This window comes from Aythya marila (assembly GCF_965140915.1).
Source record: "Aythya marila genome assembly, chromosome: 1".
NCBI classification, from domain to species: domain Eukaryota; kingdom Metazoa; phylum Chordata; class Aves; order Anseriformes; family Anatidae; genus Aythya; species Aythya marila.
The window spans coordinates 91,684,204-91,704,760 of NC_139042.1; the positions used below are offsets into that span (position 1 = coordinate 91,684,204).

General features: G+C 43.9%; 1 protein-coding gene and 1 pseudogene across 2 annotated transcripts in view; both read right to left on the reverse strand.

The window, feature by feature from the left end:
* Positions 1-12,106, reverse strand: part of PDXK (pyridoxal kinase) — a 44,361-nt gene extending 32,255 nt beyond the window's left edge. Inside the window, exon 1 of the mRNA XM_082765195.1 lies at positions 11,875-12,106. Coding sequence (XP_082621321.1) covers positions 11,875-11,967 — 93 coding nt within the window. The 5' untranslated portion in view covers positions 11,968-12,106. The remainder of the gene's footprint in view (positions 1-11,874) is intronic.
* Positions 1,721-7,626, reverse strand: LOC309891708 (ubiquitin carboxyl-terminal hydrolase MINDY-3-like; annotated as a pseudogene). Its single transcript has 2 exons — positions 7,582-7,626; positions 1,721-2,293 (listed from the first exon to the last, which is right to left on the reverse strand). The product of its transcript is annotated as a ubiquitin carboxyl-terminal hydrolase MINDY-3-like (transcript).
* Positions 12,107-20,557: the final 8,451 nt, after the last annotated feature.

Sequence of the window (20,557 nt, forward strand, 5' to 3'; positions counted from 1 at the left end):
TTTAAACTTGTCATCACGTTAATTTGGAGCAGGGGAAAGAGAAAGGCTTTTCCAGTTGCTGCTTGCACCTCTCACCGTCTGTGTGCCAGCTCTTTCACTGAATTGCAGCTCCTTCCATTTGATACAGGATCACAAAACATACATCGTACTGGATATAGAAAATCAGAACACAAATTCAGCTCGGATAAAGGAACCTGGGGAAAAGAAAAGGCATGTCCTGGCAACTAGGGAAGCAGGCATAATGGCTGGCGTGGGTTGAGAAACTGAACTGAAATTGCTATTGACTAACCCAATCTTTTTTTCTCCTTCTGAGCTTTTAATAATCCATACCAAGCAGATAATGAGAACTCTGTAGGTATAATAGAGCCGTATTTTAGTACAACACTTGACAAGGCACTGCAAAGAAAAATCATTAAGACATTGGAGATACTGTTCCAAGATAAAAATACAAGAGCATATAAACTGGCTCAGAAACAGCGATGCTGGAGGTAATTGTTGATGATTCTATGATTTGGAGGCAGGTACCAAAGAGGCCACTTAAAATCCTGGGGTTAGAAACAGACCATCACAAAACAGACAATAAAAACAAACAAAATGTACAGCAGATGACCTTGAGAAAAAGTAATTTCATAAAGGCAGGTAGCAGGAATACACGAAAGGCTAAAACAGATATGAAAAACAGTATTGGGATAGTCTCTGATACTTGTTAAAAAAGAGACTACTTTTATTCACTTTAAAATAAAATACACTATACAAAGACTAACACAATTCAAAAACCAAGTATATACAAATAAACTACCTGGTTAGAACTGTTCACCCTTCAGTAAGAAAAAAATCCCTAAAAAGCCCCAAACCACCACGCCTTTCTCTACCTGAACCTCAACTTCTTGCATTTTCAGGTCAAACCTGATGCATCTTTTACGCTGTTTTCTTTCCTTCCCGAGTTAGGTTTCCAGTTACAAAAGACTGCAGGTGAGAGGAAGCTCGGCATGAAGCAGTGTGGGATATTTCATCTATGTTGCCACCCATTTATTTGATAGTTCATTGTTGCTCTCTGTCCCCACGTTCAACACCTAAGCACATACCAGCCAAAAAGATGATCACTTCAGGTAGCCTTATTATTACTTCTGCTTCTGGAGTGCCATCCCCTTTTCCCCTCTGACCAGCTGCAAACCAACCTGCAGGATGTACAAGCTGACTTCAGCACTGCTCGTGACAGAGGACATAGTGAAGACTGGAGCAGCAAATGAATGCCCCTCTCTTCTTCCAGAGCAGACTGCAATTTTTGTCAAAGTGCTCCGGCAAAATCGGTACGTGCGAATTGAGAATTTGTAGATGGACAGAGCTAGCTGTAAGATCAAGACCATCTGACCAGAAAAGGCTGGAACAGCCTGAAACTGCAGTGAATTTGTTGTCAGATAGTGTATTCCTTGATTTTTCTAAACAGGCTCACAACACCAGCACGTACGTGAAACATAATCAGGCCAAATTCAAGAGAAGGATAATGCTGCCTTAACAGTGCTCCTTCAAATGAGCCTCAAAACCACAATAATGCTTCGGAGCAAATTCACCAGACCACTTAGTTTTACTTTCCACCCTGACAGATTGGTTTGCATTGTTATTTACTCTATATAAGGCACTAAGAAGACAGTATGATATGTCTTCAACAAAATTCCCTCTAAGCCATTTTGTTCAGCACTAATAAATTCCTTGTTCTACATCACCAGCATTTTTTCAATGGTTTAAATGAAACACATCCGTTTAAGGAAGGAGATCGATCTGTAGTTCGTAGTAATTCTATCTATAGCCACTTGGTTTGCAAGCAGTGCTTTACAGGAGTGTCCTCAGTCTGTAGCACTGGTTCTTCAAAACCCGTATCAACTGCTGTGCCTTCTACATCCACGACCTTTTTGGTACAGTTGGATCACTTCAATCTATTGCAGTGGTAAACAGTGAATGAGTCTGGAAATCTGGATCCTGGTTCAGGGAAAAGTTATTGCAGAAAGGGACTCGCTAATATCATGCCCATTCCTTCTGGGCCTAATTTGATCTTTGCGAGGTTTACATATTCAGGACCTGAAACAAGGTCCAGACACTTCATTAAGTCTTCTAGTAGAGTGTCAGGTATAAAGCCATTATTCTCAGGCTCATACATTTGGAAAACCCTTCTGGCTTGTTCTGAAGGACCTTTAGGAGCATCAAGGGCCATATCCTTGGGAAAAAACACTGTGAGGTTTGCTTCACTGCCAAGCATCCAGACAGGGAACTTTGGAGATTTCAAACAGGAGCCAACCTCTCAGAAATTTTCAAACAGGAGCCAACCTCTCAGAAATTTCATCAACGTTAAAAAAACTACTGTTGCCCATTCATGTATTCTAGAAAGTTTCATTCAAGGTTACTCAAATACCCTCCTGTGTCTGCAGATGCACAAGCCCTTCAACATTACTCCATGCATTACACCAGTTCAGTTCAGGAACAGCCCAACTGCAGTCAAAGGATGTGTAGTACAGCTCTCTGTTAACCTTCCTGCACGCAGGAGGTGGGGTCAAGTGATGATATAAATCAGCAAGACACTGATTTATAAGGGCTAAGGTAATGGAAGGCAAGGAAATATCAGTATTTACCCCCTTATTATTCCAGTAAAGAACAAGCAAACAAAAAAAAAGGAGAATGTGGTGGTGCTTTGGGTATCTGACTGCCTTCCCCCTAAGAAATACATTCTTCCCCTCCTTTCCTAGCCCCTCTTTACTATGAGGTAGCAGTGACTTTTGATACTGACATCAGATAGAGCAGTTGCAGTTCATCTGTGAGTCACAGGACAAAGGGTAACAGTGTCAAGTTGAAAGAGGGTAGGTTTAGATTAGATATTAGAAAGAAATTCTTCTCTGTGAGGGTGGTGAGGCACTGGCACAGGCTGCCCAGAGAAGCTGTGGGTGCCCCATCCCTGGAGGTGCTCAAGGCCAGGCTGGATGGGGCTTTGGGCAGCCTGGGCTGGGGGGAGGTGTCCCTGCCTATGGTGGTCCTTAAGGCCCCTTCCACGCCAACCCATTCCCTGATTCTATGATCCATGCTTCAGAAGAATAATAAAATCTGCAGGTTCACTGCAAATTTCACATTCGTTACGTTCATGCTACTTCCTTCTACACTCGGATGCAACCTGACAACAACATCCTACTTGTCACTGCAAACTCCTGCCAACTGGCATCAGGCACAACGTGCTACACGAGTAACTCTACAAACACTGATGAGGAGAGGCAGACCCACACAGCAGCAATAGCTCCAAGTGCTGAGGCATGGGCTTAAGCTCTTGCTTATTTTAGTGACTGAGGTGTGTGTGGGTGTGATGCAACAGCACAATACTTTCCTCTGAATTTTATTTAATGTTTAATCCTGCTGCTCGCATTTGGTACAGATAATTCTCCAACTGCCAGTCTGTTAACAACGCTTGGCAGGCACATTGTGTGCACTCAAGGTGGAGGGTTGGAGCTATACTGCAAGACAGGGATTTGTTTTACCCAGCACGTACACCCTACTTGGCCTTCTTAGGTAGAGTATGAATGGATCCCACTCTCCTACCACAGTATCAGATGTTAAAGTGAAAGATAACAAATATTTGCAAAAACAGAACAGAACACGACTTCCCGAAAAAGGCATCATTTTTTCTGAAGATCACACCAAGGTCACAGGGACAGCATGAAGCTTCTAGAGAACAGCTGAAGGTCTCACCGGCTCCTTCGCAGCAAGCAGATGTCTGAAATGAGCGTCCTTTGAGGAAGTTTCTTTTGGGGCCGATGCCAGGTGCAGGAGCCCGAGGCTTGTTCCTCCTCTGACGCCTCCGTTACGCCAAAAGAACTGTCCGTGGGGCTGTGCAGTGAACTGGATCAGGAAACTAGATCAATTTATAACCGGGATGGCTCCTCAGAGCAGTTTAACCCCATGGCCTCACAAAATGACCTTCCTTGAAGAACTGAAGTGGATGGAGAAATTGTGCAGGTGGAAGGAGCAGCTGGTGTTGGTAAGCGAGGAGCGAGTTGCTAAAGCTTTGCTACTCGCTCCAGCAGGTCATGAAACTAAACCCTAGAGGCCAGGTAACCTAACACTACTGAGTTGCCTTGTATTTATTTTGTCGTCACATGAACGAGAAGCACAATGTTACTTCCAGTAACTACAGTAAGAACATAAACAAGAACCCCTGATTTAAAGCTCCTGGCAGTATTTGACTACAAAAGGAATGAGCTGTGGCACAGGTTGTAGCTTGTGCTGGTCCACAAACAGCGTCAGTGAATAATTTCCGTGCTACAAGAAATACCATCCCTGCTGGCCTCAGTTCTGTTCATTTTCTAAACTTTTTTTTTTTGTTTCTTTCAGCTTTTGAGAGTGTCTGATGGTTTCCACAGGTAACACGGTGCCTGGTACCTATGAGAAAGGTGCAGAGAAGTAAGAGTAACCACAGTGATGAGTAGGCTGGACAGGAAAAAACTTCCCTCAGCCTGAAATTCTTCAGTAGTACTCATCACCCACAGCAAATGCTGTAAAATACATGAAGTTACACAGATTTGGAATATATATAAATTGACTAGATTTAGGCTAAACTGCTAAATGCATCACCATAAATTCTGGCATATAATTCTGCAAAAATAGTATCAAATTTTGAGAATTTAGCCAACATTTGTTTCTGTTACAGTTTTTTTTTTTCTTCCCACTTCACAGAAGATGGGGAACAGAAATACCATGTGCAGGAGCTACAGACAAGCACCGTAAGATTCGGGAAGAAAACTAAATCATTTAATGTTAACACTAAATAAACTAACAAACAAAAGTAGAGCCCCTTTGAGGTGAGCACCAAGGCAAAGGAAATAGCTCTGTCTTCTTTGCTTGAGATTTCCATATATCCTCTTCTGAGGAGTAAAATATTACTGGGCCCTAGAGTGGGGAAAAGGGGAGCAACCGTGGTCAGACTGGAAAGCTTCCACTGGTCAGGAATATCATTTACTTCTGCTTTCAGGAACCACTGCACCTACAGATCAGAAGCTGCATCCCCAGCTTTTGTTCTGCCACAAGGCAGACTCTACCATTTGCAGCACACGCTCTAGCACTAGCTTAAGCCACCACATTCCTCTGGCACAAAGTGCTTTGCATTCCTAAGAAAGTGAAGTAAAACCACTATGGAAGGATTTCTGCTGCCAGTAATGGCAGCCCAATCCAGGGGACATGCTTAAAATTTGCATAGGATGTCAGAAGGTGAAGGGAGTTGTTTTTTAAATGAACCACATAAGAGCTTTTGGCACCACAGGTCTCTCTTCTGCTCTATTCACAGTTGTTCCAGATGTTAGGAGAACTGCAGCTCAGAGATGTCACAGATGAATTAGCATCAACACATACGAGTCCAGGACAAAGGCTTGAAAAATATCACATAGTTCAGCACAGCCAAATTTCAGCTCTGTAATACTTTTGCTATGACAAGTTACCCCAGTGCTGCCAAGCCACAGGATGATGAACTAGTCTGGCTTCTGTTGGGATGCATATTATCCATCAACATGGGTCTTCTTGGCGTGTTTCAAGCGTTATGCTCATCGACAGTTTTCTTTGGTTGCTTCATTTTTCTCTCCTCTGTAGAGTATTACATGGGGGCACATGCTCCCACAGACAGTAGTTTCAGAAGAACTGGCATGTTCTGTACCAGGGCTGCTGTCAGACTCCTCGCATTAACCTTGCTTCACCAACTCGAGCCAGCGCTTCACACAACGCAAGCAACTGAAGTGGAACTTTCACTTGCGTTTTTTCTGCCTGAAGAGTCTAAAAATACCTGCCTGGTTTGTGTTCAGTTGGCCATGGGTGATGCTGTGTCCTTCACCTGAAATGACTAAAGAGGCTCCTCAAGGAAAGGTGACCAGTGTTTTGGGATGCAAACAGAAAAGATGAAAAGAAACAACATTTTACTGAAAGGCAGATTTTAGAAAAGTATCAGTAGCTTTGCATGTCTCCTGTTTTTCTCACGTATATCTTTTTACCATCTTCATATGTACAATTCAAGATTCGTTTTATACTTCAAATTATACTTTTATGTTTAATACACCTTAGTACATTTCAACTACTACAAAGTAAATGTGTATTTGTTTATAAAATAATATCAATGAAATCAACTTCAACTTGAAACTCAATTTTTGCAGAAATGTGACCAATATTGACAGTTATCTGTCCTTGTTTACACATGAAAAGATCTCTCAACTGTTTCATTTGGAGCAGAAAAAAGACATAACTGCAAATCTTCAAACAATCATAAAACCCAATCCCTAAGGATAGAATGCAATGCCATTTCCTAATGAGAAATGCCTTAACCAAGTAAACACTTGCTACTGATTCTCTGTGTGAGTACATGATATTCTCCACACAAGCCATGCAGATCCACCTCTAGGCAAGGTTTTCCAGTCCTTTTGTAAGATTTGCAGTTTCTTGAAGGCTCCATTTATTTTCCAAAGAAAGCGGGAAGACCAGGGGGAGGCAGTTTTGCTTGACATGAAGTCAAATATTTGCATCTTCCTTTAGACACCAAATGGTCATCATCTTTCCATGCCTTCACCTATTCCTCTTTGCTATGTTGTGTTTGAACAAAAGATTACATTTATGTCAAAAATATCTACTAGCTCTTAACTACAGCACATGTCACAGTGTAAATATTATGTCAAATATCAGCACGTGCACCTCTATAGTTGCAATTTTCACAATGTACCATGAAAACATTAGTCAGTGACAAATATTTACCACAATTGATTATCACCTCCTTTTAAAAAGGTAAACTGGCCCCAAACACACACTGCAAAATAAATTTTAATGCATCTTAAAATGTTTTTTTTTTCATTTTTTCACCTGTAATATATAACTAACCAGTGTGAACATCCCTCAGCATTTCTGGATTGCCATGACAGACAACATGAACTACCACATCCTCTACATAAACTCTCCAGCAGAACGAATGGTAAAAGATTAATGACTTCTATTACACAACCTATAATGCTTTTTTTTTTGTGTGTGTGTTACACACTGTATAGGTTGAGTAATTAATGACACACATAAACATTTTATTTCCCATTAACTGAAACTAAAATTAGCACCATCAGCTGAAGATGACGAACTGTTAACATTAAGATCACTTGATCATTTCATTTGATTACTCATTTGAACTCAGTGTACTCTTTTGTTTCTTTTTGCTTGTTTTAAACACTGTTCTTAACACACTTTTAAGGCCAGAAAGTAAATTAATTTCACTTTCAGCTGTGGAACACTAAACAAGAAGTATTTTGCTATATCCCTGATGTGAGACATTAGAAGAAGAAGGGAACAATCCTTTATCAACCAAGTCAAATGATTTTGTCAGTAGAGAAGTTCAAATACTGCTGACAATACACAAAGATTTTTTGTTTTTAAAACATGTAATTTCAGTTTCTAGAGATTCTCGGGGACAAAAAGCTTACTTCAGTGATTTGTAGGAGCAGTTATGGATACTACCTCAGTCTTCAAGCAGTGTTGTGAGCTGAAAGAGTGCTCCCCCCTTTTTTTAATCTCAATGAGTTTTCCACTTACTTGTCTTTTCTTCTGTCCTTCTGTCTTCCCCTGCCAGCTTGCCATGCTGGTCTAATGTCTATCTGCTACAAACTTCTCAGTTCATCAAAGCTCTCACAGGACAAGGAAGGAGCTCCTTCCTATGGGGTGAGAGCCATCCTCTGTTCTTTGTCTCAAAAGCAATGGCAAATCTTTTTCCTAGAAATTCAGGCTTCCAGGTGGAACCACCTCATTAGGATCTTTTGGATTACAAGTCCTTTTCAGGGTCTCACCCTGACCATGGCCTTCACTGCATTTTTGCAACTAAATGAACTGACGTTGACATACGAAGAAAATGCTGTTTACACAGATATGAATAAGACTTCCTAAGGGAAGTGTCCTTTTTTTTTAAGCAAACAAACGAATAAAAAAACCTCATATGACCCTTGATTACCTTACAGGAACATTGAGGCAAGGAAGCTTAATTTGAAGTATGAATCTAAAGCCGCAATTCTTGTTTCAGATGTGTAATTTAGGACAATTTTTGGACATTACAAACACAAAGTATATTCTTTTATCTTTGGATTTACTTTTTGTTTAAGGGTTATTTTTTTCAGCCTTTGATCTGTAACAAAAAAAAAGCATGAGCCAGTAGGTACATTTCCCAGAATTATTCTGTAAAGATCTTTGATTCATCCTTCTTCTGACTCACAGAATTAATACAAAAGTAGTTTTTGAAAAACAGAACAAGCAGTCACCTCTTCATCTCTCTCTCTCTCTCCCTCCTTCTGCAGATACTTTTGACTACATTGTTTCAAAAAAAAAAAAAAAAGCCTGATTTTTTTTTTTTTTTTTTTGCTAAGGCACCAGCTAATCATTAGAGATAGGTTTATAACGGTTTTGGTCTCAGCACGTGAAAGCACATCATTATACCCATGGCTGAACAATGCAATTCAAGACTGCCCTTAAGTATCAAGGAAATTACCATCTGTGCTGGTCAAAGTTGTTCTCCCATCCTTTTTTACAATTTAAGGAACTAAAAATGCAGCCCTATTGTCTGTGGAAGAGAACCACTGAGAACTAGCCTGAGAAGAATGAGATTTGCCTGTCCTTATTAATACCTGCACAGACAATTATTCCCATTCTGCAGGGGAAAAAAAAAAAAAAAAAAAAAAAAAAGGAAGGAAGGAAGAAAAACACTGAAGAAATTTCAAAAGGCCTTCTTATTCTGTATTGGAGAAGCTGTTATGGTGGTGTCCTACAGTTCGGAGAAGCCAATTTTGTCTTCCAGAGCTCAATAATGTATGGCATTTCTCCATGCTTTTTGCTCCATCTCCAAGGTACAAAAAGGAAGCCAAGAACTAACTACTCAAAATAGAGACAAATTCTTCTCAAATTCTCTGAGTTAGAGCAGACAAAAACAAAACAAAACAAAGAAAACATAATCATGTTCCATTAGCGCAAACACAAGGTAAGAAAAGAAAGCACAAACCCCCTTGGCTGTCATTGTTACTCATGCACAAGCTAAACCCAACAGTCTCTGGCTTGCAGACAGGAGCACAACCTCGCCCAGAGGCCACCAAATGCTAATGCCCAGCGCCCAGGTGAAATCAATCGGCTGGGACTTTCTCTGGAGACTTCCTCGTCCTTCCAAACCTCCTTCTGGAATTTCAGGGAGGCCCAACGGGCTGAATATATGGACTGAAATACTCACAGTTCACCTCCTAGTATTTAACTACCTGGAAAATCCAAGCATGCATTTCCTCTAAGACCTAATAGTTAATCTAGAACCTCCAACGACGTAAACAAATGATTGTATTCCATCCTAAAATGGTGTAAAGGGTTCTAGTATTTCTCACTCAGCTGTGTTATTTCCATTAATACAACTCTCTGTTTTGCTGTGTTTGCTGTACAGAAAGCATTTATTACACACTGGACAGAGCAAGCCCTTCCACACCCTTACTTTTTAAATACTTTAGCTTTTAGTGTACTGGAAGCCTGATAAAGTATAAACAACTAGTTAGGAAAGGACACTAAAGAGTTCTCTGCTGTGCACATTGCTACACTGGATTTTTTTCAATAAATAACTTCAGACTTCCACCCAAGATCAAGACATTCAAACACAAGTGATCTTTTTGCAGAAGTCTGCAAACGGAGGGGGAAACCAACCTGTTTTCTATTTGGATGCTGCTGTCCAAATGCAGATTCCTGAACTGCTCTTGTCTGGATTTCAGCCTGTCAGACAGCGCACACACACATCTACGTATGTTTTGCCTGGCAAGCTCAGTGCTGATGAGCTCCAAAGAAAGCCTCATTTAACCATCACTGATTCAAAAGACCAAGGAAAATGAGCACAAGAAATAATATAGCCATGAAGAAGATTTGCACCCATCCTCAGAACTGGCATTAGGTCTCCTTGTCATATAAAAAGTTTAAGAGACTTAGGCTTATAATTCCTTTCCTTGGTTCAAAAAATAAAAAATAAAACCCACCACCATGAAAAACAAAAAAGCTTCATTTGGTGGCAGCTTGCAACTTCTCTCCAATACTGTTCCACCAATACCAGGGTTTAAGTAACTTTCTAGCAAGCACAACTTCATCAAGGGCTGCCTACGTACAAATTTCCAACTTCAGTCATTTCCCAGCTATCTTCCTCCTCCATTCCAGCAATTTCTTGTTAGGCTATGCACTGAGGAACAACACACAGCCTAAGTCTGATAGCCTCCTAACCAAACCCAGCTACAACACCAAAGGGCACTCTGTAGTATCATACCGCTGTAGTATTTTATCGTGTCACAGTCCAGGAGCTAAAGACACTTCACCAGACCCAACTTGCCAAGTCATACAGAGGCTCACATGCCAGAGAAAGTCTGGGTATCAGACCAGTAAAGAGACCCAGAAGGAAAACAAAGACAACAGTTTAAGAGACTGGAGATTTCTGGAATAAGGACTATTGCATGTTTTTGTCATCATAAAAATAGGTTGCAGAGCAGGGAGCATAATTTAGAGACCATTCCATTAGGAAAGGAGGGATAGCTGGCCTGCAGATCACGGCAGCCCTTCAGGCAGGGGTCTCCACATACACAGATTTCTCTACAACACGTGGACTTCACGTGTACATCACCCTTGACCGTATACTAATTTTCAGGAGACAATTGGGTGCTGATGATAAGGGGTTGCGACGCGTAACGTGTTGCAGGCCTGGTCTCAAGCACACCATTTATCAGGGTATACCATCTCCTGTGTCTAGCCAAGTGAGATTACACCACTGTTGGTTAAGTACGTACGAGGATAACCAGTGTCACAACACACTCTGTTCTGGCAGTGAGATTCTTCGACAGCAAGCTTTGCGCACCCACGTTCGTGTCAAGGAACAAGGATCTCTTTATGATAAGGCTCCAGATTAGTTCCATATGATAAAGGCATTTCACAACAGACAACAGCGAGACACACAAAGGCTTGTCTCAAAGCACACCAACATTTCCCCACTGTCAGCTAGGCTTCAGCAAACAAGTCTATGATTTCTATGATGCTCTTGTATACATGGTTTGATTTTTGGGTGGTCCTGTGTGAAGCCAGGAGTTGGGCTCAATGTCCCTCGTGGGTCCCATCCAACTCAGGATACTCTGTGGTTCTGCAGCTCTGATGCCAGCACATGACAGCCACAGAGGGCAGGGTCTCCTTACACACCCTGGCCATGAAAGGAGGACTACAGAGGGGCTTTCCTTTCTCCTCCTCGCATATATCACTGGCCACCAAGCCCAGCTCCCCATCCCCAGCGTGGGACACCCTAAGGGGAGCTCTGTAAGCCACAAGCCCACAGCACAGAGCAGGTGGCGGGGCCACAGGCAATTCTATGCTCCTGTCAATGACAGAATCACAGCACCACAGACTGGTTTGGGGTGGAAGGGACCTTAAAGGATACCTGGATCCACCCCCCCGCCATGGGCAGGGACACCTCCCACCAGACCAGGCTGCCCAAAGCCCCATCCAGCCTGGCCTTCAGCACCCCCAGGGATGGGGCACCCACAGCTTCTCTGGGCAGCCTGTGCCAGCGCCCCAACACCCTCACAGCCCCGAATGTCCTCCGGACACCTATCCCCAATCTGCCCCCTTCCAGTTTCAAGCCCTTAGGGGCCGCCAGGGCTCCCGCAGCTGCCTCCCGTTAGCGGCCAGCGAAGGAAGGACGATGGGGGGGGCGGGGGGACGACACAGGAGCCCGGCCGCCCCGCGACCTCCCTGTCCTCCCCCTGCACCTGCCCGCCCCATAGAGGAGGAGGAGGAGGAGGAGGAAGAGGAAGGGGAGGAAGAGGAGGAGCGGCGGGGCTCGCTCACCTGCAGGGGGAAGGTGGCCGCCTTGTTGCCCACGTAGCCGCGGACGACGTGGCTCTGGATGGAGAGCACCCGGCACTCGCGCTCCGGCTCCATTGCTGCTGCTGCTGCTGCTGCTCCCACTGCTGTCACTGCTAACACTGCTACCACTGCTCCCACTGCTGCGCCTCCCGCCCGCACCGGGCCGGGGGGGAGGCAGCGGCAGGAGCCGGAGCAGGAGGCGGAGCGCGCCCGTCACGCGCTCGCCTTCCCTCCCTCCCTCCCCGTCCCCCTCCTCTTCTCCCTCGGCGGCCGCGCTATGGCGGAGGCGCGGCCGTCAGGCGATCGGCGCGGCCACCTAAGGGCCGCCTCCTGCAGCAGCGCTGGCACCCGCCCGCCCCCTTTTCCCGTCACGCATGGTCGCCCGCTGTCGCCTCACGCTCGCCACACGCCGCCCGGGGTCGCCTCGACGCCCCCGGCGTGTTGTCCTTTCCCCCCCCCGGGTCCGCCATTCCGCGCACCTGCCCCACGCTGGCCGCCATTTGGTGGCGACGCCCCGGCAGCGAGCTGTGAAGGCGAGGGCAGCCCACGCGTCCCACCTGCCCTACAGCTCCTCAGGCATCCCAAAAGTGCTGCGAAACTACCGACACCACAGGCTGACCCCATACTCAACACACCCTCGTGTTGCACCAGCCCAAGCTGTAGGCGCGCTGATAAACCACAGCGCTTGCAGTCAGTGTTTGAAGTGAAGGCGATTGTGTGTTATTGACGCGAACCGACAAAAAAATCTTTCAGAGTGCTGCCAAAGAGTAAAAGAAGATGTGTTGGCTGGCAAGTGCCACAATACATCAAAGCTCTGCGGAGATGGGGCTTGATAACGTGTTTGGGAACTTCATCTTCCTCTGGCCATTTGTCATTACTGGCTGACACGCGTTCAGTCAAAGATCACAACAAGAAATCATGCCTGATGTCGCTTGTTCTTCTTAGCCGTAAAATGACTCTGGAAATGGCATGATTATTTGTCAGCAATATGAAATAATATTCTCCTCATCACAGGCAATTTGGTGGAAAATGAGGGAACATGGTGTTCTCTTTCATCACTCCAGTTGCTGAACTTAGAGCTTGTTCTAAGCTGGCCTCATGAATTAACAGTTTCTACTCTAGTTTGCAGTACCTTATTCAGTGTTTGGTGACAGGATATGAAAGCTCTGCCAAAAAAAAAAAAACCCTACTTTTTTCCTCTTTGCACTGGCCACTCACACTTGGAGGAATAAACTGTCAGATGAATATTTGAGATATTAATCTTAAAGGGGTTGAATTTAGCACAAAGAAAGAGGAAGTGCATTTTTTCTAAAGCTTTAGTTAGTGTTACAGTGGAATTTAGATTCCAGCAGAGTTCAGGCTGAGACTTACATTGCCATCATCTATAAATTTAGTATTTTCTAATTTCAGAAATTAGCGCATCTCCTTGGAGTATAAGCTCAGAACACTGATTCAAGTTGGGAGTGATCTGTGCCATGTATGCTCAAGATACAGCAGTCTGGGAAGATGTAACAAAACAGGATTTCACATGAGGAGGTTGTCTCAGGAGGATGCAGATCTATGTGGCTGGTTAAGGGCATGTGATCTTCCTGAGTTTCTGTTCACCCATCTCCAGGGGTGAACAGGTTTTCCACCTCCAGGCTCCTTGCCTGCCTTCCTCCACTCAGTCACACCCCATATCCCTCGTTCTGCAGTGTCCCAAGCCTTAATTATTCTCCTCTCATCATCTCAGTATTCCTAGAGCCAACAGTGCTTTCCAGGTCTGTTAACCTCCTTCACATTTTCTTCTCTTTTTGGGTGGATAGTCTTTCTTCTATTTTTTCATTGACTTATTTTGGCCTCCCCAGTAACTCCGCCATCTCTCACCAGCAGCTTTACCATGCCTTCTTTCTTTCTGTGTTTCCCAAGTCCATGTCCTTGGCTATCTAGTCTCTGATTTCCACTTTTAACCTACCATTATTTTTTCTTGTCTTCCCATCCTGCTTCAAACTCTTTGTCCCATTCCCACTCGTACTCTCACCACCCACACTTTCTCCTTACGCTATGCCTCTCTTCGTGATGCACGTTCGGAGTACACAGCTTGCTTTGCAATACATGCCTGAACCTTTACACACTGCCATCAGTTAACATGAAACCTACTTGTTCATTCAGCAACTTGTTCATTCAGCCTGAAGTGTAAACACTGTTTTTTCATTTCGTAGCAATTGCTGCCTGTGTCCTACGCTTTTCAAATGAGTGGCTATTGCTCCATATATTTGGAACAGGCAGCATATGTGCCTTTGTTTTGCTGTTGTTAAAGCCTCCACAAGCACAACACAACAAATGCTGAAATGTTCTTATCCTGTGTTTTTCCGTAGCTCTTGGAACACTGAAGAGTAACCTATCTTCTGCCTTCCTCTAGCTTGGAGGGCAATTGTTGGAATATAGATATTGTCCATTTTTTTCGGCTTTTCCTCCCTTCCCCAGCAATAGGGCATAATACTCTGCTCTGACTGCAAGCATACAATATATACAGACTGGCATACATTCCTTTGGGGCATGACTGAAATCATCTATCTTGTGGGTTCCGCTGTATTGTCAGGGGAAACTGGGCCTCTGTAAAAACAGTTGTGCGCTGACACTACTGGTTTGGCTCTGTACTTTTTGTGCCTGCCACGACTCTATCTTTCCCTTCGTGACAGTGATATACCGCTCAAAGATGCCAGAAGTGTTCTGGCACTTACAGCTGTTGGTTCTAAAAACTGCCCAAGCACGTCTGACATTCTCACTGGAGCACGTTCCTCCCCCAAGAAGGAAAGCACGCCCCGTGTGTTTAGCAAGTCTTTAGGTTTTGTACAGCAGCTACTCCTGCAGCTACTCAGCCACGTAGTCAAAGCAAGGAATATGCTCGGGGAAGTCTCACGTAGCAGAGAACAGCTGATACTAGATGCTTGTGTACGTGAGTGAAGCAATGCTGAAGCCCTTGGTAGGAAGGCAGTGAGCATGCAAAGGCAGAGCTTTCTGCCTTCCTCTGCAGCTGCTGGCAGTGAAAGGGTATTTGTTAGAGGGGAGCACACGCTGTTTCTACAAGCAAATGGAGAAACCCGTTCTGTGCAGGATTACTGCATTCTTAATATTCTGAAAGACTCCTAACAGTCTTTATGCTTACCCCAGAGGAATATCTGAAGCCTCCCCTTATACTCTAAGCTGCACGTGTATATGTAATGAATTAAGCAGTGGAACTTACGTGCACCACCGTGCAAGTTAGCAAGGGAGAGACTCAAGAGTGAGTATCAAGCACCCAGTTTTTCAAAATATGGAGGAACCTCTCTGCCTATTCGCTAAAATAAATTATCACAAGCAAGACACAAATTTGTTCTGGTCCAGAAAACAGTTCATTCACCTGTGAGCACACAATTTCTGAGCAGTAGTTTTTCTGCAGATTTTGCCCTACCTAGCCTAAGGAGGAGGCCCCTTCCTCAGGAAAATGAGTACGTGTCACAGGAGACAGTAAAGCTAGGCTTCAGATCCATAGTCAATGTGCATGCTGCCATGCTATCCTCAAACCTGTTCTGTTTGGGAAAAAAAAAAAAAAAAAAAAAAACTCCTAGGTACTCCTCCAAATCTGGGGGTGAATAGGACTATTCAAAGAACAAATAACCATTCAATATGTGACAAGAGGCTTCACTAGAAGAAAAAGAAAAAAGTCTATGTTAGATCACATCTAGGCAAATAGAGAAGCGATCCTAGGCTACTATAGTTGCTGCTGTGGTACTGCTGGGATGGCACCTTCTCCAGCTCCTGACCTTGTCACTGGATTTTGCATGGCATTTTATGCATGGAGGTTTATTTTTTTCTTATTGTCGTTTGTTTGTTTGTGTTTCTTTATTTGCTTTCGGGTAACTCAACCCCTCAAACCAGTTCTCCTTGGTCAGAGCAGAATAATGTCCAGAAACAATGAATTTTGAGTTAGATGATAATCATCATTTGATCAAGAGAGGATAGTCCAGAAGACAACAGCTTTTCAGCAAATGGCAATGTTCCACAAATGTTCCTTGTTCTTTCCATAGTCTCATTCTACAACTCTCTCACATCTCCCCGCTTGTCTGCTTTGCCTGTCAATGCACGAAAAGCAAAACACCCTGTGGCAGACCTAGGGCAATACACATGAAAATTGGCCAGCCAACAGTGAAAGAAGATACAGATCTTTACCTACCCTTGTGGGCAGGCAGGACAAACACCTGTGTGGGCCATTTGTTGCACAGACTGCTGCCCTCTGATGTTTGTCTTGCTGTCCTCTGGAATTTCAGCTGTCAGTACATGAAGAAATTGTGAGACTACAGTGAATAACCAGTTTAACGTGAGTCAGCAGTATCAGCATTGCAGTGAAGGTAATCACCTTTCGGACTGCGCAAACAAAAATATAGTCCACAAAACACATGAAGTAATCCTTGCAGCGTATTCAGCATGGGTAGGGTCTGCTGTCAATTTTTATGTCCACAGAGGAGGTCATACCTTCACTATGCAAAGGATTATATAATATAAGGATGACAGAGTATAATTGTGAGCTCCCTCATCAGAAGACCACCTGTATTTGATACTGATTTTTGCTACTCAGTTGAACACTTGCTAAGTCCGATTGCAAAGTACCAGTTTATGACTGGAACAGTAATAATAAAGTATTAGCAGCTTTTGCCTTAGGAGGGTACTGCCATTCTTGTTTCAGACCAAATTTGCACTTGGCCTGTATTAAAGTTATTAACTTTGTCAGGAATTGTCAATAATGGCAGAAAAGGAGCCATTTTTGCAGCAAAAGAAAGCAGATGATTAAAAATTGATCTTGCCATCAAGCTTGTTCTGCAGGGGAGAATTAGAAAGGCCACGCCAAAGCATTTCACAGGCAAGTGGGGCTGCTGCCTCTAGGACAAAAAGAGCACCTGTGCCGCTTTGCAGAAACCTCACATGAACCTGAACTGCAAACTTGGAGGGCTGACATGCTTTCAGCTTTGGTGAAAAAACAGCCTGCGGTTTAAATATTGGACTTGAATCCATATCGACTGCACCAATGATTAGCACACAGAGAATAGCACTCACAGTGCTCATTTCACCAGAATTGAGGGAAACGGTCCTGAGAGTGGGCAGTTAATGATGAAAGGAGTACCTGCAATTCTGTCCTCCAGATCCGGTCATGGAAACTACTCTCTTACTGCCTTTGCAGTTTTGCAGAATGAGGACCTAAATAATCCCTCCCACACCCCAGAATAGTCTTGCCTTGTAGCAATTGAAAAAAAAAAAAAAAAAGTGATTTTTTATATTAGGAGAGGACAGTATCAGAAGAGCAAGAATGGACTATCGATCCTCATACACCTCTGATTCAACTCTGCTTTTTCTCACAGGCTTGCAGGAACTCCCTATATCCTGAGCATTTTCCCCAAAATATCTTCCCAACAGGGCCTGAGGGAGGAGATCATGAAATGTACCAGCCTCCAGCTGTCAGTCTGTCAATCCTCACGTGAGCTGTTTTGTGGACGGGAATGGGATAACACACCAGGGGCTGGGTGTCAAGATGAGAGAAGGGCCAGCAGTAACAACATTCTCCTTAAGATGCTTAAACACAAGGTGAACACTGTTCAGCACCGCGTAGTATGGGACTCTTGATCCTCAACACGAGGATAATATTCCTGTTATAAACTAAACAAGCCCACTTGGCTGTAATATTTCCTGCAGCAAACCTGAGCCCTGCTCTGGCAAGCAGCAAGGTGGGAGACACAAGCAGCTACGGTGCAATACAGCGGCAATAATAGCACTAGAGAAATGCAGACGCTGTTTTCACTTTGCTTTTCTTTCCTTTTTAAGGCACATGGGGAAAAAAGAGGGGAGGAAAAGGTGCTACTTCATTGCATTGAATGGTTTGATTTCACGGAGATTCCGGTATCTGGTTTTTAACATTTGACCTTGAAGATTGCTCGGTGCAGATTTTGGATCGGAGCTGCCACGTTACATGTGTTTTGTAACGCCTGCTAACAGCTGGAGCAGAACAAGGCCTTTCCTGCGTGCAGGAAGAAACCTCGCAGTCACGAACTGCCTCTCTCAGCAGCTTGTCCCGAGTGCGTGTGTGTGTGTGTCCTGCGTCAGATGCTGTCGTCGTGCAGCCGTGAGTCACTTGTTCAGACCCCACTGCTCCGGGAGAGCAGCTTGGCATCGCCCTGCTGCTTATTCCCCTTCCCCGGGGGAATGTGCACAGGGAGCAGTGGGAAGCCAGGCCACCGCTGCGCTCCCAGCAGAACAGATTTGCATTCGAGTTCAAGCTGCGGGGAGTACATGGTGTGTTGACTAATGCTGCCTCTGTTTCTAGTCCTGTTACCTGGGTAATGGCAATTTCACTTTGTTCTTTTCCTTCCAGCGGTTACAAAGAGACTTTCTACTTTAAATTAACCTTTAAAAGCCTGAAGGGAATTCAGTAAGCTTGCAACCAAACTGCCTAGGTTTTCCATCTAGCATCAGCTCACTAGCAAGACAGTGATAACAGTAAATAGCAAAAAATAGTCAAATGAATACAAAGTACCTAAACAAGAAGGAATAAGACCAGAACCTAAGACTACAGACCATTGTACGAGCCATGCAGTTGTGTGCAAGCCACAGAACGTGGATTTAAGTTTCTGCCAAGGGAGAGCCAGAAAACACAACGCCGTTTTCGACTCATTTCAGACTCTTGCCTAAGTGAAAACAGGATGCTTCATACAAAGATTATTTATTCTGAGGGCCTTTCATCTTCCTAAATTTGGTACTTTAGGATGGGAGGAGAAAAGACAGAACCTTTTATGTAAAAATTACCACCACCACATATTGAAAAACATCCAGCAAGATACTAGCAGGTTTCATAGCAAAGTTTTTTTTTTCCCCTGACAGCCTGCATTAAATACACTAAACTAATACAGAAAAGATGGAAGATGAATAGGCAAAAACTGTAAGTTTTCATCTGGTCCTGAGAGATTCACGAGCTGCCTATTATCAGCAGCAAGGCTCCTTGGCAAACTGTCCATAGCTGGTTAGAAATAATCAGCAAAAATTAAATGCAAGCCCTAAACATGGCAGGAGTCAACTGCAAATTGCTGTGCCTGGCATTTGTATTGTTTTCCCTAGAACTGTGCTCTATTCACTTAAAAACTCGCCTGTTCCACCCAAGGAGCTCTTTCACTGTGCTCTGGAGTATGTGCATGTGGGGAGCGATAGGGTACTTTCTACTCTTGGCAGGCAGCAGTGGTGGAGTTCAAGCCCTCAGTGGCCAATTCTGCAGCCTGTCAACATCAAACAGCATTTTCTTCCCTTTTCCCTAAAGAAAAAAGAGTGTTTTTTCTAAGGAAGAAACACTGGGCGCTCTCTCCTTTCTGTCAGTCCACTTGGAGACAGTGCAGACCTCGTGAATGATTCCTGTTCTTCCTTTCAAAGGGATTAATGACAGGGTGAGACTTGTGGGCTTTCTTTCCAGAAACAAAATCACGCCGTGGCAATACTCCGCAGAGACGAGTACGCAGATTGGATTATACAGGCGTTTACAGTTTCAGCCTTCATTTTACTGCAAATATCTCCCAGATGTTTAGCATGGTGTTAAAGCCAATGAAAACGAGGCTCCAGCCTGGAATGAAATCTGCTCCCTACGTTAAGAGGCTGTGGGATTCATTTCCCTGTGGAGCTGAAGTCTTGGCACTTCCACACTTCTCAACAGATCTGGATCAAAGAGGTAGGATTTAATCAGGGATTCTCTCCACATACACAACGGGTTGTGAAGAGCAGAATGACCTCCGTGAGAGCTATTTGGGCATCATGTCCTTCTCTGAGCAGGATCACAGAGAACAGTCAAGACTGGAGTCCAACTAAACCTTGATCAAGCTAATGCTTCAGCTACAGAAAGAAAAGCTAAAGAATTGAGTGCCTGGGAATCTTAGCAGGCTTAACAAAAAAAAAAAGGAAGACTTCTCCCTTAAGATCTTGAACTCTAGTTTCAGTCTTTTTCCCTTCTAATGTATTTTTTTTTTCCTGAGTTTGTGTGCATGCTTTTACATTGAGCATTGCTTTCACCATCTGGTTAGCCCTGTGAGCCTCCCTGGAAGGTCAACCAGCAGAAGAAACAGTGACTAACTTCAACAACAAACATTGCAGGAATGCTAACAGGAGAGAGTTTCCAAGAGTGAAGAACTTACACATAGTGTAAAAAAAAAAAAAAAAAAAAAAAATTATAGTGAGCAGAATCCAAAACCTCCCAGGGCTTTATTTTTATTCTGCAAGACAAACATCTGAAGGAGAAATGTAAACAAGGCACAGCTTAGCCTAGGGACTATTACAGCGCGTTACGTGTTGTGTGTGGAACACTGTAAAATGCCCACAGCGAAGGCACTGGAGGGTTTTTGTTGTTGTTAAAAGCAGCTCTGACATTGGCTACTATCTGCTGGTGTTGAATCCAAAACGCTGTGTGGTAATTCAGAAAACCAGCGTACAATCCCAAAGGAATGATGTCACCATTAAATGTTCTTCTCGGTTTAACTCTCCACGAGGAATCCACGCACAATTGACTTGTAGGAAGGATTTTAAGCCTGTTCTCATCTCCAGGAATAAGCATTCAAGACTTCTTACGTAGGAAGGGCTCACAAATCACACCATTAAAATACAAAAATGCTAATGGAGCCAA